General features: G+C 43.5%; 1 protein-coding gene across 2 annotated transcripts in view; it reads left to right on the top strand.

Annotated features, from left to right (window-relative positions):
• Positions 1-27,461, top strand: part of tenm2 (teneurin transmembrane protein 2) — a 143,301-nt gene that overhangs the window by 70,080 nt on the left and 45,760 nt on the right. Inside the window, exons 3-4 of one of the 2 annotated variants that reach the window (XM_026357023.1) lie at positions 12,487-12,693; positions 20,814-21,045. In XM_026357023.1, coding sequence (XP_026212808.1) covers positions 12,487-12,693; positions 20,814-21,045 — 439 coding nt within the window. The remainder of the gene's footprint in view (positions 1-12,486; positions 12,694-20,813; positions 21,046-27,461) is intronic. The other variant, XM_026357025.1, reaches the window with a different exon arrangement.

Below are 27,461 nucleotides of genomic sequence, written 5' to 3'. Positions count from 1 at the left end.
TGAATGTAAATGCAGATTCTCGTGCATGTGTGTGCCATGTGACAGAGAGAGATGATTCTTGGTGAAAAAGCAGTTTGTTAGCGAATTAGAGTTAATTAGCCAACTTTCAGTTCCCAATGCTGTAATTGGGCCCATTTCTCTCTGTTTCCTCCAGCTGGCATCTCTCATCCACTGCGGAGAAAGGAGGGGAGAGAGAAAGAGAGGAGAGAAGGGCTGAGTTGGGGGAGTAGAGAGAGAGAGAGAGAGAGAGAGGAGGGAGGTGGTGGGCACTGCATACATGTCTGTAGGGGTCTGTGGAGTGCTAGTGAACCTACCCCCTGGGGTAAGAACCACTTGCGCTGGGGATTGAGACAGTGAGAAGTATTAACTGAGAGATAATGACGAAAGGAAGACTGATGGGAATGAAAATGCAAACGAACGTGCAAGATGAGGGCGGAGGGGAAGTGGAAAGGGGCGAACGGGGGGGGTGGTGGTAAAGTGACAGAAATGTTGAAGGATGAGAATGGAGCCAGTGAAATCATAAGCCATTACAAACTGAGGGAGCAGGATACACCACGGAGCAGGGGCTTAGGGGCAAGCATGGAGCAGCTGTGTTCAAGTCCAACTAATCTACAACTTTCACACACACTTCCTCCTGCTCTTTCCAATCGCTGCTTTCTGCGTGAAAATGCTATTGAGATAATGTTGTTGTTGTTTCTTTTTTAAACAACATGGCAGGGTCTGGTTGAAAGATAATGCAAACATACAAAAAACTGTGGTGGGGAGGGACGAGGTGGGGTAGGGGGCAGGATGGGGGAGAGAGGCAGGGGAGTAGTGGAGCAAAGAAGGAGTGATGAAAGAGGAGAACAGGCCCTCTCTTGGTGCTGCAACGTGATGATCAGTGGAGTCTAATGAAGGTGCAGATATCCCACAGGAGTCCTGCACTCTCTTGACGACCGCTGGGAATGGCAATTAATGCACGGTGTAGTGCAGGAAGATGCGTACACACACACACACACACACACACACATTTACATAAAATGTACCACAGCCCTACTTGCCACAGACTGAATTCAAACACAGTTCAAACAGTATATGGTGCATTCAGCCATACTGCACTTACCATCCGATTATATAATGTAAATGGCCATCCGAGTGCAGTATTATGCCCCATTATTCCATACCAGCACCAGACAGAATAGCACACTGCTCAAGTGATTGCCTCCATTGTGCATCTAACCAACCAGAACTCTCAACAACATGGCCCTCATTCTTTCGTTGGATTCACTGCACAAAAGGGCTCTGTTCCCTCTGCTGTGTTGCCCTATATTTGGTATATAAGCCCTACGTGTGTATCAGTGCAACCGAATCCCTTTACACCTGCCCTGTGCTCATTATCTTATTGATATTTTTATTCCGGTGAGTGTATTGACACAAGTCGAGATAGGAGATAAAGTTCAAGTGGGATCCGAGGCTCAGGTGGAGGGGTCCCTGCACTGTGGATTAGCCTGCGTTGCGTGTGTATTCTGTGAAACAGCTACTTTTAGTGCAGGTCACCAAGGGACTGCACAGTTATGTAAAGATGAAAGGATAAACCGCTGAGACAGTAGAGTGGAGAGAAATGGACACAGGAAGAGATAAAGAAGAGTGTATCTTTACACAGGCATCTGTGCATGAATGAGTTTGTATGTGTGTGTGTGAGTGTGTGTGTGTGTGTGTGTGTGTGGCAAATGTAACAAGACAAATATGGCTAGTCTGCCCTCTTATGAGTTAAAAGTATCTGCCTCTATACCACTGAGACTGCGGCCTGATGGCACTACAAGACTCAAGCTGACACACGTGGCTTGAGAACGAGCCGTGGGGGGGTGGGGGTGTTACAGCAGCAGTGTGTGTGTGTGTGTGTGTGTGTGTGTGTGAGTGTGTGAGTATGTGAGTGACGTCAACATCGTCCCTGGCATTTACACTGCAGGAGGTAGAAAATGGGCCCTCCTCTGTTCCACCTCAACCTCTTGTAGTTGAAGAGAGTCAAGCAGAAACTTTTCTGTTTGTCCCCTTCTCTCTATCCGTTGAAATCACTTTGACCTTTGCATATGTCAACTGAAACTATTCTTTCCTTCTACTCATCTTTCATTATGCTCTGTACAGTACAGTTACTTGCTGCCCACTGAGTAAGATTTTATTTTTTTATATATATGAGGCAGCTTAAAAGATGAAAACATTTTCTTCTACAGTGTCTTCCTCTGCCATCCTTCATCTGCAACAAATGGGTATGAAAACATACAGTACGTAACAAGCCAAGGTTGTGTATTGAAATCCATGTGTCTCTTAGCCCAGAGTTCAGGTTTTCAGAAGGTCTTTAGAAGTCCTCGGTTGTAAAAGCATATTGACTCCACTTATTTATTTTTTACTAAGGGCGTGCAGATTATTAAAGTCAATTGAATAAGAAATTATGAAAGTTTTTTTCTTTTAATAAATATACACACATGCACATCCACACACTGATAGTTTAGTGTCAGACAGCAGAGGTGCTATCAGTTGTATTTAAGGAGGAGGGGTATTAGTTACCTCTAGGTTAATGATCCTCATTAATATGCGCTAATATACCCCAGGTCATGCAGTAATTAAAAATCTCATTCAACGCTCTCAGCTTAAACTGACTGACTTGGCTTCGTCCCACAAAGATTAGCATTTATTATTTGTCTCCAAGGTCTGTAGTTCATAGTGAGTGGCTGAGACTAATAGCCTAATGTTGAGCATTTGACTGGGCTGTCTGTCTCCTCCAGAGTCTAGTGAGGAGACTAGGCACTGTGCTTGGCTGGGCACAACTGTTTATGAGCTGAATGGTTTTGCAGGTTGCGCCTTTGGAGAGTTGCATCACATTTGCAAGAGAGTGTTTGTGCAGAATGGGCACACAAACAAGCACTCCGAAATACACACTCAGGCGTACACCTCGATGCACCGCTGCATGTGAAGTCCATCAGCATGGGGACTTCCATATTCCTCTGAGTCAGCTGATGTCAGCTGATGCAAGGTGTACTAATTGTAAGGTTGTATGACGATTGCGTGTTCTTGCAGTCAAAAATGACTCAACCTATCCTCGTCACACACACATATGCAAGTAGACACACACACATGCACACCCTCAGAGACCATGCATGACCAAAGTAGCAGCTACTTCAAAGGGCCTCGATGTGCATGGTAATCTCACATCGCCTCCTTCCACTCTCCTCTGCACACTCACATACACACTTGCATGCATGAAAAGGAAACCAGATTTATGTCGCATCCATGAAAGTGCGGCACAAGTTTATGCTGCACCTTTCATTCTGTTTGAGCTTGCAATCTGCATGTAATTAACATCTGATTTACTAAGGCAGCTAATAATGCAATCTCTGATTAGGGCCGCCTCCTAAGCACATACCGCAATTGATGAAGAGCTCAAAAGGTGCAGTTCAGTAGCAGGATTTGTCTGAGATACGAGACGTACGTTTTGGTAATAAAATCCCCAAAATGTCAATTGCATTAACTAACTCACAATTAAACTCTAACTGGGAAACTAAATTAGATGTCTATTATGATAAGACTGTAGTAAGACGCTAACCTATTTAAAGAAAGGGTTGTGAAAGTAAGGTTGTGGAAGTAATTAAACCTGCTTCTGAGGAAAACAACGTGCAGAGTTACATTAGAAGTTGCACAAAAGAAGGATTGCCAAACAGCGCAATGTGGATTCAACAGCAGCAGAGCTCAATCACCCTTATTAAGCATTATAAGAGATGCTGTTCTCATTTATTCTCAGCGACTTCTCTCCTCTTTGGTCCCTAAACTAACCCACTGCAGCTCATGCGTGGTTATCGGTGGCGCCCTCATTGACACGTTCCACACTCAAAAATACAGGTTGACTGACTTTTCTTTTCTTTACCACTACTAGTTTTGTTTAAAGGTAAAAAATGACACCCGCAACAATGGCCTTCACCGATTGAAAGACCCTTTGTAGGTCCAGTGTGAATCAGCAGCAGTTATTGTGTCTCCTCCTCCTATTGTTTGTGAAGGCCTCTGTTAAACGCGGGTGCACGAAAGCGAGAGTCGCACAAGGTGTACGTCTGATGACAGCACGCTCACACCGCTTTGGTAATTAACGCACACACATCTCCAAGGCGTAAAAAAGCCTCTGTGCATTCGTCCTGGAGTGTGGAAACTCCAAAGCACGTTCACCTTGAGACAGAGCGAGAGAGAGAGAGAGAGAGAGAGAGAGAACAGTGCTTAACAGTAAACGAGTTAGAGGGAATATAATGTGGCTTAGTGTGTTTTTTAGCTCAGCCTTTTTGTTGTGGGGGGGGGCCTGTTACTATAAATAGAGGCAGCAGAATATCAAAGAGTGGAGAGGTTTTTCTCAGCAACAGGCCACAGCACCGTCATCATCCACTGGCTCTAAATACATCACCCATCTTTTGGCTGATCCCATTGTACACGATAGCAGAGACTGTCGGCATGCGAGTGCGCGCGCACATGCGTCTTGCTAATCGTCAAAGAAAGCTCTGCTGAGTCAGCCACGCGGGCTCACTGTCTCTCACGCACGCACGCTTTACATAATGTAGCACCACACACAAAAAAAAGGACTTCATTGAAATGGAGTTTATTCATGCGATTACAATACAAACATACTATCTCTGACTGCACAAGGTCGCAAAACTGGCAGATCCGTGCGCCAAACAAATCCGGATTGCCCACCATCTCCCCGTCCTCCCAGGACTCTTCTCTCTGAATTCCTTTTCTTTTATTTATTTATCATTTCTCTTTGTTTTTTTTTTTTTTGTTTAGCTGTTTCCAGTTCTTTTTATGCTTTTTGCAGAACTAGATCGTCATAGCAACCGCAGTTCTTCCCGGTTCATGCCATGTCGAATAGGTATTTGTCGGCGCTACGAAAGCGTGCGCATTTACCCCACGTAGTGGTGCGCGTGTTTCTTCTTTGTATGAGCAATTCTATATGCATGAGATTCTTGATAGCCGTCTTTCTGTCAGATGTCAAGACACTTATGGGTGATGTAGAGCATCATGCAGTGAGACCTATCTTAAAATGCAAATACAGTTTGTGTTCTCTGCCACTGAAGATGAAGGTATCTACCATTGTTTGTGTGGTGGGGACATGATTATATCTAGGCAGTGGTTGGAAGGATCAGACTGGAAATTTTGGGTGCCATAGGTGCAAATATTTAATTTAAGCTCCAATGAGTCGTATTTAAATGCTAATTAATGAAGATGTTTTGAAGAGTGAACTTTTTTTTTTGTTTGTTTGTTTGTTTTTTTATTATTATTTCTGGCAAAGCTTTCTGCTTTCTGTCCAAAACCTTGCCTTGATCTTTATCAGAACACGTTGGCTGCCTGCCTTAATCTTAAAGTAAACATTAATTACAGCTTTAATCGAAGCTGGTTCTAAACTTGAACGTATCTTGGAAAACTTATCTCTTTCTTTATGCAACAGGCAGGTAAAAATGTGCAAAACAACTGATGCTGAAGAACTGTAATCCTTTCACAATTCGTGCCCACGTCATGTTATGTGTAGATCACGCTTTGCGCTCACGTCTCTGAACTTTTCAGCAGCGCGGCAGTTCGGAGGAAAAGCTCCTTCCAGCATCTCACGGCACCGTTTTGCGCGCTTCAACATCTAAAAACTTGCTGCAGTCAAGATAACAAAACGCGCAGATACTGGTCCTGAACACACAATATAAATCTAAGAGGGTCATTCCGAAGCTGCGAGCAGGTTTCTGTTGTTTTGTTAGTGTCTTCAAGTGCCAAGACCAAGTGCTACCCCCAGTCATCAAAGAGCTCGGCCGTTTGTTGCTCTCAACCCTTCTCACTTCTCTCACTTGAGATGTAATCTCTGTATCTCTATAAGCTCCGGCTTTTATTCTGTGGCAAGAAATTACTTCAATTTGTAGAATTCTTCCTACATTTAGAGCTTATAATGGGCCATATTTTATTATTTTGGTGAAGATTTATATAGACTTTATTATATTTTTCGCCCCAAAAATAATTTTCTGGAGCTGACTGAACACAGCAGCAGCAGAAAGCTTCCGTATTGCCGATAGTCTCTTTCTCTCTCTCTCACACACACACACACACACACACACAAATAGACATTTTCACCTAAGCAGATTTTTTTTTCCCTTTCAGCCATTACAGAGCGTGTTCAGAAGTAATGGAAGTGTGATAGGATGAGCCTCTGTGTCTGTGCACCTGGGGTCGAGGATTTGCATGTTTTCACGTGCACATTGGTGCACATCTGTGCGTGTGAAGTTCAGAACAAGTGTGCGTGTCCGTGCTTCTGTGAGTGTAGATGAAGGAGGCTATTTATGCTGATTGTTTTCAATGAGGGTCCAATGCATAGAATCCATAACAATACCATCAATCCACTGCAGCAGCAACAACATGGATGTAATTTATATGGTAATGTAGCCTCCACGGTTGCCCCAAGTTACACAGTGGACATCTCTGACGATGGACAGCCTGGGTAAGCTGTAGCATCCTAATGCTATGTCTAGCCACGCACACACACGCCCAGACACTTGTACTTCCCAGCAACAGGGAGACTTGTTTCAATTAGCGGTTCAGAGACATGCTGGGCTGCGTTCGTGGGCCCGGGTCAAAAGGTCGAGTGTTTTGCTCCGTGTCAGCTTGTGTTTGTCTTCATCTCTCTTCTTCTGAAAATGAAAAACAACAGCCACTTGAGTGAGGAGAGGAGTGAGAAACGACCTGCTGAACCGGATGGTGGAATTACTTAGAGATGATGTCCTGTTAGGATTCATGCTGTGGGTTTGTTTTACCGCAGCACCCTGTAGCTTCTTACTCTGTAAGTAACTAAGTGGTCTGGTCATATACAAAGTCATGACTCTCAAATAAGTTTCGAGCTTTGTCTGTGTCTCTGTAACTTCGTGGAACAGCCGTATCTTTGTGAAAGTCCTAGACAATGTGATTTTTAAAAATGATTACCCATCTGTCACATGAATTTCCCTTTGGGGATTAATAAAGTTTGCTTATCTTATAAAGGTGATTGCATGTACAAATAAAGTCATTACATTTGACTATTTGACTTTATGATATTCCATATCTCTTTTATATTCACTGAAAATAAAAAGATCAGGTAACACTTAAATGAATTAAGTCAATTGAATTTAATTCAGTTAAGTTTATCCAACTTTCTAGTTAGGTCAACTTAATATTCAAGTTGATCTAAATCATTTAAGTATTACCTGATATCTTTTTTTGTAGCTGTATGAAGCATATTTGAGCTGTGTGTGAAAGAACGTGGACGTGATGTAACTCTAAACCAGAGCTCATTAAACAGTGGGTTATGTTACTCTGAAATTAAATGTTTGGGGTCAATTAAATAATTTGAAAACAAAAAACTATTATGATTAAATAAAATCTTCACACATACTGATACACTTGTATCACCTACAAAGTCGGAGTTCATGAGTAGTAAACTGTAGTGAGATAAATAGTTGATATTACTAAATGAAATCAGGCTAACATTAAAGATGATAGCTGATACTGATGTCTATAGTTAAGATAACTAAAAGTAACTTGACCAAATACTGATGTTCAGAAATGAACACTAATAATCCACTTTTAAAATCCCTGGTGTTTTTCTGAAAGACTGAAATGTTGTTGTTTTTTTCCATAAAGCCTGAAATGTCAAACAATGAGCATTAGCTCTAATCCTGAAATACACATGAAATGAAATCAGGTAATACTGTAATGTAGAACAAAAGAGTGTGATGCTGTGAGTCGGGATAGCGCCTCTTTCTTAGTCAGTAGCCTGAGCTGTAGGCCATTTGTGTGTGTGTGTGTGTGTGTGTGTGTGTGTTTGTACAGAGGATGTGCCTGTTTGGGTAGATGGCCCCCGTAGTTGTGGCTCGGTGTAGGCGAGATGAAAGAGAGGAACTGATCGTGAGCAGTGGAGAGCTCTAGGCCAAAGAAGAACCCAGACACTCAGTTACACATCAAAGAAAGAGCCGGTGATACAATCATCTCTTTAGGCTGTGAAAGCCCAACTTTATTAATTAAAACACGTCTGTTGAATCATCCTCTCATCTCTCCTTGCCCGCTTTACTCATTTTATCACTCATTTTCGGAGGTAGCGCTGATTACCAAAGGAACAAAAAGAGGGGGAGGACGTGGGAGAAAGGCGTTCAAGGTATGAAGCGAGTGAGCTCAGGCCGTTCCTGGATAGGCTGCCGCATCCATGTGTTGCTCACACGTACAGACAACAACAGGTGTGCATCTCGCCACAGTTGAGCTAAATATGAAATATTTAAAAGGAGTGAATAAGAGGAAAGAGGAGGCGAGGATTTGAGAAAATAAAAGGGGGAAGGAGGGGGAAACAGGAAGAGAGATGAGATGGAGGAGACAGACAGTACTGTATAGATAAATAGAGAAAAGGGCCCATTGTGTCAGCAGCTGTCATCACTAAATAGCCCTCAGATCACTGTCAAGGATTATCACGCGCATACACACAAACACATATATATATATGCGCATACTTACACACGCACACACATGCTGACTGACAGCTCCCCCTCAGTCCAACATCTGTGCTGACAGCAGCCATGGTAATGAGTCTCTGCGTGTGCCAGCATGGGTGTGTCACTTCTTTTTCCTCCTTCTTCCCCTCGTACCACTCATTCAATCATTTCACGTCTCCCTTATCTTGTTGTTTCCCCTCTCGTCTCTCGGTCGTTATTTTCCGTCCTTTTAGCGGAAGCGCTCGCTGATTGACTGAGCGACTGAAAGAGAGAACAGCATACAGAGGAAAGTTGTGTGGTACTGTAGATGTTTTTTGGGGGTTTTTTATTTTATTGCCATCCAGGTGCGCTGTATTTCACACAGAGGTGTGGAGGAAGAGAGGGATGAAAGAGGAAGGAGAGAGATGAGGAGATGATGAATGGCTCTCGTTAGAGGGGTAATTTGTCTCTCCTTGTCTGACTGGGCTCCAGCTGTCGCTCCATCCCTCGCTCCACTCCACTCTCCTCGGCCTACCACTCCTCACCTCAGCCAGATGGGTGGACGGATGGACGGCGCGAGGCGGGGAGGGGAGGGAGTGAGGGAGGGACAGGAATAGAGACAAGGGCGAAGAGAAGAGAAGAGAAGTTAAAAAGCAGAATAATGTCTGATGTGTAATGCCACCGCACAGCTTCGTGGTCACACAATAGAGACATAAAACTTGACTCAATAGAGACACAGTAGCACAGCAACAGGCACTTGTGTGACTCATATAAGAAAGTCAAAGCCTGGTGCTCACACAACAATCTCATGCCCATTGCGTTTCTTCTTAAAACATCCAGGGACTCCTTTAATGTCTCCAATACATTGCCACAGTCTTAGCACGATGATACACTTCTTTTTCACACTAATCAACACTTGTAGAGAGACGGGCGCAGAGAGAGGCACTGAGAGATGTATACAGATGGCCGGGGAGGCGGCTGAAGGATGGCATCGAACGAATTTGTCACGAGAACCACGTGAGCTCATTGCCAAGTCTTTGTTCTAATAACACAAAGCAATTTCAACTGACCTTTCTAGAAATGTAGCGGACAGAAATGACTGAGTTAAGGATGCCCCACAGCATAATTGCTTAGGAGATTAAAGTTCCCTTAATTGCTTTTGGCCAACTAGTGTAATTTTTCCTTTTTTGTAATTAAAGTGATTTACAATATTAATAAGCACTCTCGCATGCACATAACGTCATGTCGAAGAACGCTCACACGCGGTAATTCGTACACCGCAACAGCTAGGACAACAACAGTCTAAAGGTGTGCCTGTTAATATGCAAATATCCAAATCCATTCCCGCCGTCAATCAAGGCAAGTGATTGATTCATTTCGATCAATAGCTTTTTTTTTTTCTCACCTGCGTCCCTGGCTTATTCCCTCTTTACTTTTTCATTCCTTTTTTCCTATATCTTCCTGCCTACTCCCCTGTCATTGCCTCCTCCTCTCCTCTATTACATTCTTTCCCCATCTTTTCCATTTTTTTTTTTATTGGCACTACATTTTTTTCAGCTCGTAGCTCCTGGACCGTCCTCTCCTCTCTGCTCATCTGTTCCCTTCATTTATTTCTCTCTGTCTCTCACTCTCCAGTCCTTACTGGTTACCCCTGTGACCTCGTCGTCTCTCCCCCCCCACTCTCCGCATCCACCTCTCTGCTCTTCTTTTCCATCTGTCAGCCACTGTGTTTGCTTTGCCACTGTTTATCCATTTTTCTGTGTTTGCTCTGATGAGATTGACCGGACACACACACACATACACACACAGGAACACACACATACCTAAACAGAAGACAAGGCTGGCATCTCTCTGGGGTGTAGTTAACGTGGGGCTGTGGATCGATCCTAGATCTGGTTTCCATGACGCAAAGCTCTAAGCTGGAGCAGTTTGGACAGCAGGTCGGCAGCATCACTCTGCCTCTGTTTCTATCAAATATATCTCTATAAAGCAGCGATGGCACCTGGACTCCAACGTGTATTTTCCTTGATTAATGGCCTTCATTTTCAGGCAGCATACATGGCCAAGATGTCCAACCACTTTCTTTCTTAAATGATACCTACATTGATTCTCCCCCCTGTCTTTGCCCAGGTCCTGTTTCCCTGATGCAAGCAATATCGCATCATCACCTAAAAAAAGGACCTCATCTATCATGGCCTTTACACATTTTGATTTCTATCAATACTCCGTGATGGGAAGGTGAATGCTGTCAAATTACAATCACACCACATCTGTGTTCTGAAGAACTGTCAGTAAGAAAAGCAGGGGAGAAAAAAAGTAGTATAATGATGGATGCTCGGCTATCTCGTCATTTTCTTCCTTTTCAAGGACTCAAGGCTTTTCTTTCTTTCTTCTCTTCTGTTCACGACTGTGTTTGATATGTGCGAAAGAGAAAGATAGAAGTGCAGTGAAAGAAGAAGAAGAAGCAACTCACTGAAAGGCTGGCCATTATTATTATTATTATTATGTCTCCATTCTCTTGGTGAATTTTTCAGTGGCAAAAGAAAGAATTGTTAAAGTTTGTAAAAAAAAAAAAAAAAACAGGGCCAGGACCTTTTTTTTTCTTTCTTTCTCCACCGCCTTGCAATTTAACCTCGGAAGGTGAAAGACAAAATATGGCTGAGCTAAAAAATAAACTGGATAAAAAAAATAACAAAAAACGCTTATTTGTAAAGCTGTTAAAAGAAAAACATGCTGTCGCCCGTGGCTATCATTTCAAATGTGGAATCAGGAGAAAATAAGTGATTATCAGTGTGTCAAAGCGTCTTTGGTCGACTCTCTAATTAGTAGTTGTAATAACCTGAGTCCTTTGGTGGATTGGCTGGACTCGGTGGCCTCATTCTTACCGTATTGTTGATTGATTGAGCTGCAAATATGGCAGACATAATTATTCTATATTTTGAGCCGTCTCTAAATAGAATTTATTAGATTTGTCTTTGTCCTTGATTCCAAACCTTTGGAGAGTATGGTGAATTCTCTCTATCCCTCTCAACTCTCTCTGGTGTATGGGACAGCCTGATTGTGTCCACGTGTCCCATGGCTCCTACTATTTAAAGACTTGCCTGTTAACTTTCTTTTGTCTTACGCCATGTAGAGGACAATCATACAATGGATGTAGGCCCTCGCAAAAATCGTATCCCGCTGTCTGATTAATGGCAGAACTCAATAAAATTTGGAAGAAGAAACTGAAATAGTGGAATTAAAAAGCAAAACACAATGTACTGTTGTTCACTTCAGTATTTTCCCAGTTATGGCTTTATTTGGTCTAGTGTGAGCAGTATGTTGTAGTGATGAATGTAAACTTGATATACATACATAAAAAAGTTTTAGTAGTAGTAGTAGTAGTTTCATTAATTTTATTACACTATCAAACATTGCACAGGCTTAATTTATGTGTTGGTAGCTGTAGTCCGGCATCTACCCTCAGCCCTTAGAAAACATTTGGTCTCCTTTCTTGTTTGAAGAAAGAAAAAAGTTCTCTAGTATAAAGTAATATATATTTGTCACTTAATGAAATCTGTGGATTTTCTGTGTGACTCTGTCTCTATATTCAGTGTATCAAGTCTCTGTGAGCTTCTACATTTGTATCCAAGCTGCTCTTACCAGGGGACTGTTCCAAGAAGTTTACTTACGAGTTCACTGGTTGATTTTGTTCAGTTCAACCTGCACCAGGTCTTTTTCCATCAATCTGTATTCCAGATTTCTGAGGGTTAGTTCACCAAAATTACAAAAACCAAACACTTTCTCTTGCACATTAAGTCTCATCTACTTAAAAAAAAAAAAAAGGGGGGGGGGGGCATACGTGTTGTTTGCAATTTTAGTGAACTGATCCTTTGAGGGAATCTGGATTTTCCTCCACAAACTTGGAACAGGCCCTTGTATGGCTGTCAGTCATTGCCATTTGTTTTGTCTAACGCCCCCCTCCTCCCTCCTTCTCCCCCCTTCTTTCTCTCCTTCCATCCTCCAGGTCACCCACTTCCTCCAAACTCTTCCTCCTCCCTGCTCCCTCCGTCCCTTCCGTCCTCCTCGTCCGCCCCCCACCACCCCTCCCCCGGCCCGTCTCCACCAATCAGGGAATGCCAGATGCCCCTGCTGGAGAAAAACTCCACTCACTCTCACCTGGAGCCCCACCCAGATGACTCATACTTGCTCCGGGCCCAGCCTTCCTCCACGGGTAAGATAGCTCTGCACTGGTCCGCACACATTTTATCCTTTGGTTCATTTTATTTATACAGTGACATGTCATCTGTCACCTGGGTCACTGCATTACCTCATCATGTTTCCATATCCTGACATGATTTAGTCCTTGCTCAGTAAAATGCCCAACAATCCTTTGTTTTAATTTAGTGTCACATCTTGTTCTCTTGACCCTTTTGTTTCTGCTTTTCTGCATTCCTCTAAGGTCGGCATTTGTTTGAGGGACTGTCAGTGAAACTTTTCATTTTCTTTTCATTTAAATTATCATATAAATAGTGAGAGATTTGAAATTGCACAGTTTGTTAATTAAAATTGCGGTCAGTTGCAGATACTGTGATTAGAGGAGAAATAAATCATCTTGTTGTCATTATTAATAAATACAAAAGTAAATTTCCATATTCATTACACTAAAAGAAATTACAGCGTATATCGATTGTTGTTTAAGTAATTGTAAATTAATAAACTTTTATTCTGAAAATCACATCACATTTCAAAGCAGATATAGCATAAGAGACAACACTCAGTGTTCTTGAAATTAGCTTCTTTTGTGGCTCAGTTAACAAAAAGCTAATTTTAAGCAGACAACCGGTGATTTGTTAATGGATTACATTTTAAATGTAACCCTCCCACCTTTGTCATCTACTGCAGAAAAACAATGATGCAAGTGAAAGCAACCCCTGCACTGTGCAGGGTGCAGATTGGTTGCCAGTGAGTAGGTGTGTTTGTACTTGTTTTCCGTATGACATTAATAATCCGCCAGAAAGTGAAAGGTAAGGGGATGATGAATTTTAAGTGCCGGCGGGAGGATCAGTGTAGCAAAGACAAACTAGTTAGTTTACCTGGCAGTAAGCTTTCTCTTTCATCATTGGACATTCTCTTGTTGGCTGTTACAGGCCCTGTGTGCTTACATCAGCACCTCACAATTATTCTCCTCTCCCGTACGCACGCAAACGCACACATAAACACGCACGCACATCCGCAGTGATGAGTTAATTCATCAGCACACACATTTATTCTCAACAATTATCTACTGTGGGCCAACTCGCTCTTCCTCTCTGTCCCTCACTGCCTCTCTTTCCCGCTCTTCCCTTGTTTCTCTATTCCTCTGTGCATCTGCACTTGTAATCAGCAGATATATTTAGCAGAGGCCTGATGGGAGAGAGAGAGGGGTGGGCAGAGAAGTCCTAATGTGATTTTTGGTGGAATACAATCTATTGTTAATGGCGTTAGGCTCTCCTTTGATCCAGTATAAATCTTCATTAGGGAAGGCCCGGGTCCCAGGTTCAAGAGCAACGTGATTAGGAGGCTTTTAAAATGACGTTACATCAGCCTTCTAATTGGTTTACTGTTTGCTGGGGCAACATCAATCATTAGCCCAGTAACCGCACAGCAAATAAATTCACTCTGCCACTGACACCCTAATGGCAGACACTGGAAAAGAGGTAGAGTGAGGCTCTCAGGCACATTCTCTCTTTCTCTCATTCTTGTTCTCATACACCCACACTTTCTGTGTTTGGGGCTTCTGTCGGTCTCTGCACACACAGAGCACAGAGTCGGCCAGCACAAAAAAAAACGGGGGGGGGGGGTTCACAAGAAGAAGAAGAAAGAAAAAGAGAGGCAAATGGGAGCACAGATAGAGAAAGCCAAACTTTGACTTCTGAAGTTGTTTAATGAGACATCTCGCATGAAAAAGTTAAAAAAAGAGGGGGGTGGGGGGCTGGGATTCAAAGAGTCCTAGTAAAAAGAGATGGAGAACGCATGTGAAAGGGAGACTGACAGACAAGAGACATAGGAAGTTAAAGATGCAAAGTGAAAGGGGAAATGTGAATTAAAAAAAAAGGCAAGCTGATGAGAGCTTTAAGGGTGAAAGAGAGATATTTGGATGGAGGCAGAACAACACTGAGATGAAATTGCAAATTGCCACATTTCCCAGCCAGGACTGCTGATCTAATGGGTGCAGAGAGAGTCCTTTGCTTTTGGCGTCCATTAAAATCGACCTAAATGAGTTTAGAGTGGCAGTCTGGCACTGCACAAACACCGCCTGGCATGTAGGGATTCGCAGGCGCTGCTGCAAGGAAATAAAACTTCTCTAACCCGCGGCTGTTTATTGCGCGTGGCGCGAGAGAGTGCGTGCCCGTGTGAACGCGTGCATTTCGTGTGGTCGTGTAGAGAGTGGACGCTGGGCAGGAAATGAGCCTTATCAACCCAGGCAGAAACTGACCACAGTGAGATAATCCTCAGGAAGCTGCATGCTGTTTGTGTGTGTGTGTGTGTGTGTGTGTTTGCGTACCCGTGTGCAGCTCTGAAGTAGTCCACCATTACCAAAGCTAACAGGTGGACAGACATGACTTGTGTTCCTAGTGAAGCATGACAGGTGAATGGGAACGGAACGCTGTTGCCGGGGATTGGCTGGGAATTGGGTCTGCGAATGTTTATATGGGAATAGTGTCTGGCTCGGAGCACCTGTCTGGGAACGCTCCCCTAGAACACCGGGGAGAGCTGAGACAGCCAAACGGAGCATAGCAGATCGCTCCTGGAAAGAGCTAACGTTAGCTCTGTCTCTGGCCATTCATTATGCATGGGGGGGGGGGGGGGGATGCTAAGCTATTTTTAGTCCCAGCCTCATTCTAAAGTGGCAAGCTATCTGCTGCCAGGGAAGCCACCTCAAGTCACTGCCGAAGCAATGAATGTTTAATGGCCACGTTGAAACAAATCTACTGAAACAAAGGCACAACAACAAAGACGCGTCCCCTTCTCCTGCACTAATGCCGCGCTTCCTAATGGCGCTTATGTAAGGGTGACATTTGCGGAACAGTGGGACGATGCGCGTGTGCGCGCGCGTGTGCGCGTGTGGGTGACATGCACACATGCATTTTCTTTGCTCATGGAGACTTGTTTGTTTCTGGCTGGATTTGATGACTCTTCTCTAGCGGATTATTGCCTCCTAATTAGACAGAGATGACTAGCCAAGGCAGAGGCGGCTCGTGTGTGTGTGTGTGTGTGTGTGTGTGTGTGTGTGTGTGTGTGTGTGTAAGAGAGAGTTTCTGTGCTCCATGTGCAAATATATGTCTTTAACGAACTCCTTTTCTTTATGCGCCTGTGTGTGTTTGCTTGTGTTTAATAAAGCCCACATTGTCAGCTTGCACGTGTGTGTGTGTGTGTGTGTGTGTGTTTGTCTATGCGACTTACAGTAGTTTCACCTCAAGCTCCCCTTCCATTGTGCTGAGCCTCCGAGAGAGCCGAGAAGAATGACAAATGAGGATGTGACATGAGCGTGTGACATTCTGAAACAGAGGACGTATGAAGCAGCAGCAGCACATGGGAATATACCACCTTAAAACACGGGACGCATATCAATTAGCTCGGAGAGGGAGGTGCACGAAAAGGCAGTGGAGGCTGTCTTGGCAGTTTTGTTTTTTTTTGTTTTTAAGGATTGAATCAGTAGACACATGGGGCATGAAATAAAGAGATGGAGAAACAGAGGGAGAGAGAAGGACAGAGCAAGGGGCCTGGAAGCTGAGCACTGCAATGATCCCTTTATAACTGCTGAATGGGCATTTCTGCCTTGCACGCACACACACACACACACACACACACATACACACATAGGCGCACATCTAGCCCTGCAACTTTTCTCTGTTAACCACAGAAAATGTCAATAAACAGTTTGCCCATCCAGGGTGCAAAACAAACTGCCTGGGTTGGTTTCGTGCTGCCAGTTGGCCACACACGCCTTGATACACACACGCACACGCACACACACACACACTGAGAGATTAATACGGTGTGCTGAGTCCCTGCCTCTCAGTGAGAGTGTGTGTGCGCAGTGTGCACAGTGTGCCGTACTACAAGGGGCGACAGGTTAGCAGACAGGCTAATGTTCCTCTACTGTGTGAAGCTCCTTTGAATTGGCGAGCATAATGAACTTCCAGGGATTAGTCTGAGCCAAACCTGCCAGCTTACAGCTATAGTCCCCGTTCTCCGGTCGCAGGGGACCTTGGACAGACTAAACTGGGTCAGGCTTCAGCAGCAGTCAGAAGGACTTTGAGCCTCTCCACGAAGAAAAAAAAAAAAAAAAGCATCTGTGAAAACAAAACAGGGGGGACGTATTGAGAAAATCATTTCACGATCGCTGTTTATTCACACGCTAATGAGTGAACGAACAAGGAAAGAAAGAAGGAAAAGATAAAGCGGAATAAAATGTGATCTGCTTGGCTGCTCACTAATTGCTCTATTTCCTCGCCACATGTTTTGTCTTTTATCAAACTGGGTTCCTGGTAAAAGGCTTGCTCGTATTGGCCTACCTGCAGACTGTACTTCAGCAACCGGACGATTCATCTGGCTCTGTGTTCTATCTTAATTTATTGGACCCATTTACCTCCAGTCTAGTTGTTATTGTGCGCTGCCTCTGTTGCAGTGGTTAGTGGGATTTGTGTTTCTGTGGTCAAAACAATCAGCGTTTTTCTTCAGGAGTTCTCTGCATTTATATATTTTTTTTAAAAAAGGACCTTGTGCCTCAGCCTTGTTGCTCAGTGTGTTTGTATTCTCTCTTGTTCTCTAAGGGCTGTTATTATGGACTTGAAGTATACATGAGAATGAATTTCTTTGACATCACTCTCCTGTGCCGCAGCAGAAAAAAAAAGGAAGCAATTTGTCTCTGATCATAAATATTTTGCAGCATGTCTACAGAGACTTTTTGAACTCCTACTAAAGGCTGTGTGACTCCTGGAAGAATGAAAGTTATTTTTTTTAAACTAGTTTTTGATGCCGCTGTATGTTTCTTTAATAACAAGTGTAAACATTCGTAATGAGTCATTTTTGTACTTTATTCTGCAAATATTGATTCAGTGAGGAATAAAAGAAACAATCATTGTCTATCATGTAGAAATTCAGTTCAGTTAAGCTGACAGCATATGACAATTCTTTTCGTGCCAGAAGCCTATAAAGAGAGTAAATGCATAGAATTACAGGCAGTGCTTTCAGCATTTACATTTTTCTGACATTATCTGGTGACATGTAATAGAATTTTCTGCTAGATGATAGATAATAGGATTTTGATCTTTTTCTTTGAAGGGAAATGTTAAAATCTTTATTACAGAATGTAGCAGATGTGAATCTCTGCAGCAGCGCAGGATATGGCTCTGTCTCTGTGTAGCGGCTCAACTGTTCAACAATACACTCTTTGCACAGTGCTGTATGGGGCCTATCTGACACTGTATTTAAAGATGAATGTACAGCGGGGGCATGGTGTCACCCGCTATTGGCATCAGAGATGGTTTGAAGGCCAGAGCTGCAGCTTTCTATCTTGTCCAAATAAGGATTTTGGTGTGTTGCCTTTGCACTTTCAGGCAAAATGTACTCAGTTAGGTTTAGGGAAAGATTATGGATTTGGTTAAAATAACCTTGTAAATGAACAGTGACATTCAGCTTCGAATGGACAGCTGTCTTCTGTGTGACAGTGCTGTGTTTTGTTGTCCCAGTCATTCATCCTTACCTCCTCGCAATGCGCTCATTCAGTCAGCAACAGTTACTGTTGCTCCTGTCATACTGTAATTACTTCAAGTGCTAGAAGTAGCCTAATTACTGTATGAGACATAGATGATATGCACCTTCTGGTCTACTAGTAGGTGCAGTTTGCCCCTGTAGCATAATTATGAGCACGATCATCATTTAATGGGCTGATAGTATTTGAAAAAAGCTGGAAATACCCACAGTCGTGAAAAGATTTACACACAAACACACTCACACACACACACACTAAGGCCACAAAATAGCAGATCATAGAAGACTGCGACTAAAAAAACATTTATTCCTTTTCCATACTTATTATTATTCATCTGATTGTAAATGAAAAAAACAGGTCAATACTGTATTTATGTCAGGAAAGTGAGGAAAGGCTAAAGACATGCATTTTTGTGACAAAATGTAAACATGGGAGACAGCAAAGTAGGGTATGAGCATGGGAGTGCTTACCTCTATTTATTTATTTATTTATTTACATCATGGACTGTGTGTTCACGCCTGCATTGCGTGGCCTATTTTTTTCCCCAGGATATGCCTCTGTGTTGTGTGCACTGCTGCTAAGCTGTACCTATACTAGATAAAGCACTGCAAAAAGGGAAGGTGCTTTTACCAACAGTAATCTCAGAGTACTTTATATCTCAGCAAAGAAGACAAAATGCAAATAAAAGATGAAAGAACGAAATAATGCTCACGAAGAAATGAGGCTTTATAGAAAGAAGGAAGCAGAAAATAATACTGCCTGCATGCCTTAATGTCAATTTAAACTCTACATGTATGATGCAAGAACTTGCAGGTGTGTATGTGTCTGCACATGGGAGTGTATGCGTTCATGTGTGTCGCTTTCTCCCAGGAGCATTTTTTTGCATGTGAAAACAGATGTTTGGCGTCTCTCCCGTGCAGAAAAGGTCAGGCCCCTCCATCTTATTCTCATCTCCTTCCCCTCTTCTCTTCTTTCACAAGCATCTGTTCTTCTAGGGCCACATGGGTGACACCTGCGTCCCAGTGGCGGCGCAGAGGAATCAGGTCACCTTACAAACTGGTCGCCGTTACAGCTGAAGTTGCAAGGGAGCTCGCTGTCCCCTATCTGCACTAAACACTCATCTAGGGAGGACGGAAAAGAGATAGAGGGGAAGTTATTTAGCATGCAAGGAGACATAATGCTATAAATACACTTTATCCCTGGATTTGTTTACCAGAGGTTGTCGCTGTGTTCAGATATTCTCTAGTTTGACCTTATATTTGCATATGTGTAAAGTTGTCTTGATGCCTCATAGGAATCCCTTCATTTGACACATCCACTTGTCTCCTTTTGCCTCACACACTGTTTCATTTCATATTTAATTTTAAGAGGAAATGACAAGTAGAGGGGGACAAGTGTGATAGCGCAGCTTGACAAAGCGGTTGCGTCTGTTGTTTTCACCTCACACGTATGCGTGCATATGCTCCCTTACTGCGATTAGTACGCGGAAGGCGATGTGCAAACAAATATAATTATTTTTACATATTCCGCTCTTAGATGTGTAAAATAATGATGGAAGTGTCATGTGTAGTGCTGTTGAAAGAAAAAGCTAACTGTGTTATAAAGCCTGAATTCAACCTCAATGACTCTGTGTATTTTGCAGTAGTATCAACATTTCATTTTTAGACTTGATGTGAATCAAAGTGTGGACAGTTGTGTTTTTATGCTGTGTGAAGTTACTTGTTTGATTGAATGTGTGGTTTTTTTTTTATTCACTTCTTTTTGATCAGCCGTTCATGGAGTACTTGAGCCTGTCACCATGCGTGCACAAAATGCTAATGCACAAGACGCGATGCAACAGTGTTAAGTTGTCCTATACTGTATCCCATGTGGTTTATTGATTTTTCTGTATGAACCCACACACAGACACATGCAGACATGCTGAAAACAGGCTCAAATCCCCCACTGATTCACGCCGAGAGAGAGGCACAGAGATGGAAAGGTGATGTGTGAATGGGTGTTCTTGTCTGAGTCATCCAGGTTTGTTTTTCAGCTCTCTCACTCAACAGTCCATTAGCTCAGCGTTGGAAGGGCTGGTATTGGATTCTAGCTGACATGTTCCCCCAAGTCTGAGAGCAAGAGATGAGCGCACATGCTGTGCTGAGTGCTCTAATATTGCTCACACACACAATTTCTCTTGAAACTGAAAACGGAAAAGAAAGTGAAAGAGGAACAGGAGTGGAGGACCTGGCTAAAAATAAGATGGAAAATAATGGAGAAAAATGTGAAGCGAAACGTGAAAATGAAATGATCGAATTTCGTTTATGTATTTAGCTGAAGTTTCCCTCAAAAATAGCTTATCGACCATTTGGAAAGATGACACTTTAAAGTGATTGCAAACGCAAAAGTTGCACATAACAGAATGCTAGTGAAGTTATTTGTTAGTTGAAGAGCTTCACTTGTTTGGCACAGAGAGAAATGAGCATGAAATATCAAATCAAATTCTGTCCTACTTTCAGATTTGCATAATTATGGAGTAAAATCCTAACTGAAACTCAATTTCCTTCCCAAATATTGTGGCTCTTAAATAACTCTCTGTTCTTGTCTTCTTCCAGGGGCTGCCAACCACCACAGTCAGACCACACTACGGCCTCCACTGCCCCCTCCACACAACCACCACACCGTATCCCACCAGTCTGCCAACAGCCTGAACAGAAACACCCTGAGAGGGGGACGCAACCCCATCCATGCCCCTGCTCCAGGCACAGGAGATGGGCCGACCACCCCCGAGTCGGTCCAGCTACAAGACAGCTGGGTCCTCAACAGCAACGTCCCACTGGAGACCAGGTCAGAGGAAATATCCTTATTATTTGTTTCTGTATTTCCAGTTGACAGGTTTACCCAGTGTTGATATCTTGAGCCACTTACAGTAAGTACAGCAGTGGAATGTGCCTCAAGTAATCAATAGTAGGAAATGAAAGGTCAGAGCCATTGTGAGTAGAGTGATTGTGTCAGTGAGAAATGCTAAGAGAGAAAATGAGAGCTGAGCTAGAAGTAACAGGACTGTTTACTTAGGTACTATTTAGTACAGTAAGAATATTAAGAACAAACTCACTAGAGGGAATGTCAGACCAATGCAAAATGGCAAAAACACAGTTTTGCACCTGGTTAGTGATAATCCTAGCAGGAACCAGCAAAAACAGCCAATGGCAATCCTAGACTCTGGCAGGCCCAGGCCCATGTTTGACTGTTAAAGGTAGGTAGGTGTTATGGTAGTTTAATGTCCTATCTAACAGCATTCAGCTGTGATACAGTAGCTAGAAGGGGCCCTTAGATTTTTGAAGAACGGCAGCAGTACACTGCACAATGCATTTCTGAGTTCACTGAGCAAACATACTGCCACAAAATATCATGTACAGAGTGTCACTGAGCACATCATTCTGAGTCAGCATATGAACCTTAAAACTCAAAAACAAAATAGCTCCTGGCCTCTGCTTCGCAAAAAGTGCGCCACTCAAAAGCATTCTCTAAAACATCTCCAAGCACAAATACAAAAAAAAAAAAAAGCTACCATGTGTCAAAGCAATTATGCATTCAACCTAGAGTGAAGAGAGCAGGAAATACAAACCGTTTCACACACCCTACACATGTGCTTTTGCCAGGACACAAAGAACATTTATCAGGCAAATAGAGCATTCATGTGGCGTATTACTATTCATGAGGCATAAAGTGAGAGGGACACTGCCTACATGCTTACTGGCATGCGCGTGCTCGCTCCGTGAGCATTGAGTCTGTAACTGTTATGTTTCTCCTGCTGGGCACTGGGGCTTCCACCTCTGATGGTCCCAGATAAGCTCCCCAGAGTCCTGGCCCTGTGCAGTATTTATGAGGCCTGGCCATGTTTAATTCAGCCCCACAGATCTCAGGTCTATGCTCAACCTGCAGTGATGCATTGTGCCAGCATGCATGACGGGTGGAGGAGGAAGACGATTGGTGTTGAACAAGAATACCTACAGCTTTAAATAGAAGCTATTTGCAGTCGGTTGTTTATCTAGATGTGTGTTGCCATGGTGACATGTATGCTGTGACATAGATTGAGCTGAGGGGAGATTTTTCCGATTTCTGATTCTTCAACTGAGGCTGCGACGTTTTAGTGATACAAAAATAAGGTTATAAATCCTCTATCCACACAGGCTGTTGTTGGTTGCCATCTTTACAGATTTAAATCAAGCAGCACACATTCATGCACGCTGTTGAGCCCTCTGCGTGTGCCAGTATTTGGTCATGTTCAGGTGGTGGGGTTGGGCATGGCTCAGAGCCTGTCGCAGTGAATGGAGCCCAGAGCAGCACAGAGTTTCCAGCTCCACCCGCTAGCTCATATTGGGCCCTCCTCTCTGTCCTGGCTACAGTGGAGGCTGGGTGGGCTGGCTGGAGCTGCTGGAGCTCGTGACTGGGTCAAAGCCAGCCGGGTAAAGCCAGAGAGTCACACCATCCCTGTGCTGGCAGTGGCCGCCCTCCATCTCATTATAGCAGCTAGGAGATGATGATGGGTACACGTGCATGGGTGTGTAGCGATTGTGTGCAGTAGTATATGTGTATGTTTGCGTCTGAGTGTGTGTGTGTGTTCTTGGACTGCAACTGCTCCCCACCGTAATCGTATGTAAATCTTGGCATTTGTTGTCCACTTGTTATAGTAAATGTGTGTGGGCGCGTGTGTGTGTGTGTTTTGGCCTGACCTGATAGTGTGACAGCGCTGAGAGGATGAAGATTGATCACCTCAGAACACCCCAGGGCTTAGATGACTGGCAGAGAAAGAGAGGGAAACAGATGAGGGGTGGGGAGGTGTCGGGGAGGTGGGGAGGGCTGCTGATATAGCAGAGAAATATAAGTCGGGAGAGCAAGAGAGGGGGCAAATGGAAAGGAATGGTTTACGGTAGAGGAGGGAGAGATAAAGATGGAGAGAGAGAGGGAGAAACGAAGCGAGGTGGTGATTGAAGGAGATTGTTTTGGGGAGTGTGTGAGAGAAGATAGAGAGGCAGAAGGAGGGAGATAGGGGGCCATAGAACACGGATACATTTACCGGTGTGAGATAAATTACTATAGATGGCTGGTGCCACTCTCTGCGTGTGTGTGTGCGCGTGTGTGTGTGCGTGCACATTTATGTTTGAGCAGGAAACAGAGAGAAATAATGCCTTTCTCCATGTGAATGCTATCGCATATGTGTGTTCATATGATGCAGCATTTTGCAAGATGCTGGTAGCCAGCTTCAATCTGTCTCTGTGATCTCAGGACATTCCCTTGCACCCCCCACCACCACCCCACCACCCCTACTTGTGCCTCCGTGGGCAGCAGCTCTAGGGGAAAAATAAGATCACTGAGAGGGCTGCAGCGTCTCAATTTGTCTGGAAGAAGCTGTGCAGGGAGGTGTGTGGTAGAGGGGTACTACCCAGTATAGGTTACTTTCAAATGCATTACTCTGGGGACAGATTCCAAGATGCTACCTCTGTGGGAACCACACAGGTAAATAAGAAAAAAAGGAGCCACCGAGAAAAGCTTCACGTTGAGCCCTACAACCACTATTGTAATATTTATGTGCTATCTATACTATCTAATAATATGCATGGTTTGCTAATGATGTGATTGGATTATACAAACAATATATACAGTACATCCATTTTTATGCAGAACTACCTCCAACAAACAGTTTTTTTTTTCTTACTGAGCTTCAGCAATTCATTGTAAAGTGTAGGCAAAAATAAAAATGTGACTTTTTTCAAATTTTATGATCTGAAAAGTCGTACACAACATTTTTTTGAAGTCAGACCTGAGTGAACTAAAAAATATTTACTGCCCCAGCTGGTGGAAAAGGAGTAAACATAGTGTTAGCAAACCAGCTGGAGTTGTTTTACCGAGTTACTACAACACAACTTGATTTTCAAATGTGCACAGACAGTTGGAAACAGGGCACATTTTGTATTCTTGAAATCCAACAATCAAACACAAGGTTTCCTTCAGTGTACCTCCTGTTGTATAAGGGTGGCCTGATGCAACTCATCTACTTAATGCACAAGTAACACATGTGAATATCAAGTAAATAACATGCAAAAGTTGAAAAGAGTGATTTCCCCAAACCCTAAAACCCTAAAATTTGGACACGCGTTTAGTTTATCTGCAGACGTTTTGAGATATTCACACTTGGAACCCCTGCTGCCGCTGGAAAACAAAGTGTAATCTGGATGAACTGTTCCTCCAGTATAAAAAATCGAATACTTGATTTGATGCCCTGTACATAATTTGCTTTCTTTTTTTACAAAACTTAACTCAGCATCCAAATTTTTCTATGTCCTTCCTCAAAGCAACAATCAGAAAACAAACGCCCATTATACTGCATCCATCTGCCCATTATTGTTTCCTGCAAATGTAGCAGACAGCAATTCTCATGGTGCCATCCTTGAGCATTTTCCTCTCCCCAAGCCCTTTGTTTCATTCTCAGTTCTGATCATTTTTCAGTCACCCCCATACCGAGTCACCTCCATTAATTGTTCTCCAGCTCTGATGATGATTCTCGGGGTGCTATCCTGAGCTACCACATGTTTGCATGAGTCGTAAAAAAAAAAAATTGACAAGTGTGTGCGTGCGTGCATGAAAATGCTTGTGTGTTTGTTCGCTCAAGGGAAATGCGAGCTTTGACTTCCTGCTAATTACCCAGCATGCTCTCTGTTCTGTGGTTAATTGTCCAGGTCCTCTTTTCTCTCAATGGGGAACTGGGTTGGACTGGAGTGAAAACACATCATCCCTTTCTCTGTCTGTTAATCCGTCGCCTCTTCCTCTCCCTCCTCCATCCTTCTCTTATGTCACTATTTGTTCTGTGAAGATGCAAATGAAATGTTTGGTAGCACATGTGGGTCAATCTTGTGAAAGAAAACCCATATATATTTTGATTGTTTGTGCGTGGGTGGCTGCCTTTGTCTCAGTCTGTGCGAATGTGTGTCAGTGTGTGAGTTAATGCCTGCTTGTTCTGTTTGTGTTTGTGTGTGTGTGTGTGTGTGTGCGTAAGTTGCATGTGTAAGACGGGATGCCTGACAGCAAGGTAGCAATGGTTAGACTTGAGGAGGGGAGCTGCTGCTGCTGCTGCTGCTGCTGGCAGCTAAGGAGGAAGGGGGAGGGAGGGTCTCTGTCAGCTCTCTCTAATTATGTGTGACGTTTCCATGCTGGACCACTGTCAAAAATCCCACAACATTCACATGCTAATACCCAGACACACATACAAGCAGACACACACCCCAGCCTAATGATACAGAGTTGTGATTGCAGGCTGCCTGTTATGATAGAACCCCTCCATAGTTCTTCGCAACATAAATCAATGTCAATTACCTCCCCAGAGCACATTAGACACTTTCCATTCCTTCTTGTAATTAGTATGGCCCACAGACATATTCCCATCCCGCTCCAAGCTCACAGTGGTGTTTCTGTACACACACAACAAAGCTGGAGAATGAAATGAATTCACCACATACATTCAAACACATGGCAGTGCAACAAATCTTATGCATGGAATCCAAGTAACTCACCAGCTCACCTTCCCATTACGTTCACACACATTGCGGGGTGTTTAATTTCCGCTGGTCTTGCCATCACACAGTGCGTCAATGGCTGTGAAAATGAGCAGAAGCAAAGACACATGCTGCTTGACCTTGGACTGTGTGCCATGCATATTCTTGCATTTGGGATGGTGAAGGTTTATGCATGCATAATAAAATGGATGGCTGTGACACTGAGAAGTTTTTTTTAGACAATAACCTCATATTTCTTTGGGTGGCATCTCTTCACACGTTCAAGTTCTATCCATCTATTATTTTTTTCCTTTTTCCTCTATTCTCCTTTCTCCTATTCTCCTTTTCTCTTATTTCCCCTGTTGTCATGTAGCGCACCTGATAGGTAAAGCTGGAGGAAGGAGGACAGAAGAGTGCAGCAAGAAACCAAGCCACCAATCAGTAGCAGGAGAGGTTGAGAGAGAAAGAGGGAAACTGAGCTCAGACTAGCTGAATAATTGATAAAGAGTGGAACGATGCTCCCAAACCAAATCTTTATGCTCTGAGCAAATCACCTGTTTTTACCAAATGTTTTCAGACAAGCAGACACGTGTAGAGACATACTGTTATGAAACAGCACTTATTAAATACATCAAAAGGATGCGAGGCCACACATAAATGGGTCTATAAGCACTGTTTTAAATAGCAATCGTGAAACCCATCGACACCAGTGGGTCATTATTGGTCCCACTAGCCTAGTCTGAATAAAAGAGACAGTGGGCACTAACACATCTTTGCACACAGTCCTGTTTGTGTTACTGTACTCCTGAGGACTCTATCTGACAAACTGCCAGTGATGAGTCACATGTCTTGGACTTGTCTCTGACAGTCCTGAGTCATGAATCTAGTGACTGTAGTTGGGAATGAGAGGACTCATCCTTCGCTTCAACACTGGTGACTTTACTTGGACTTGAGCCTTGTTAGATGCAATGACTTCCCAGCGCCTCCCTGTAGCAACCTCCTAGAACTAAAAGATCAGTTCGGCATGGTAACAAAAAAGTTTTTTCGAGATTTGATTTGTTTAGGATTCTAACACTAACACAAGGTTAGTCCTAAGGTTTGACTAACCTGCCAGCTAGTAAGGTCCGTTTTGTGTTCCCCCTGTGCCTGTGTGGCGTCTTCTTCAGCCAGTCCCATCTCCACCTACAATGCAAAGAGGTTCAAGTGAGGTTAATTGCTAACTCTAAAAGTGCCCATAGGTGTGAATGTGAGTGTGAATGCTTCTCTGTTTCTGTTCCGTGCGGGAATCCTGTGATAGACTGGCGACCTGTCCAGGGTGTACCCCGCCTCTTACACAATCACAGCTGAGATTGGCTCCACTATGGCTCCACCATGACTCTTAAGCAGTAAAGATAATGGTTGGATGGAGTTTCATACAAAACACAATTACTGCATTGATTACATACATATATACAGACATACTTCCAAATCTCAGCAGTTTCTTAGCAAGTGTAATGTGCATAGCATAGCACTGTCACCTCACACCTAGAAGGACCTGGTTTGAAGCCATCGGTCAGCCGGGTGCCTTTCTGTGTGGATTTTGCATATTCTACTAGTCTCTGCGTGGGTTTCCTCCAGGTACTCACACAATCCAAAGACAGACAGTTAGAGTTGACCAGTGAGTCTAAATTGGCCCAGGTGTGAATGTGGGTGTGAATGATTGTCTGACTC

Source organism: Anabas testudineus, chromosome 10, assembly GCF_900324465.2.
Source record: "Anabas testudineus chromosome 10, fAnaTes1.2, whole genome shotgun sequence".
In the NCBI taxonomy this organism is placed as follows: Eukaryota; Metazoa; Chordata; class Actinopteri; order Anabantiformes; family Anabantidae; genus Anabas; species Anabas testudineus.
This window is presented reverse-complemented; position numbering and strand designations above follow the sequence as displayed.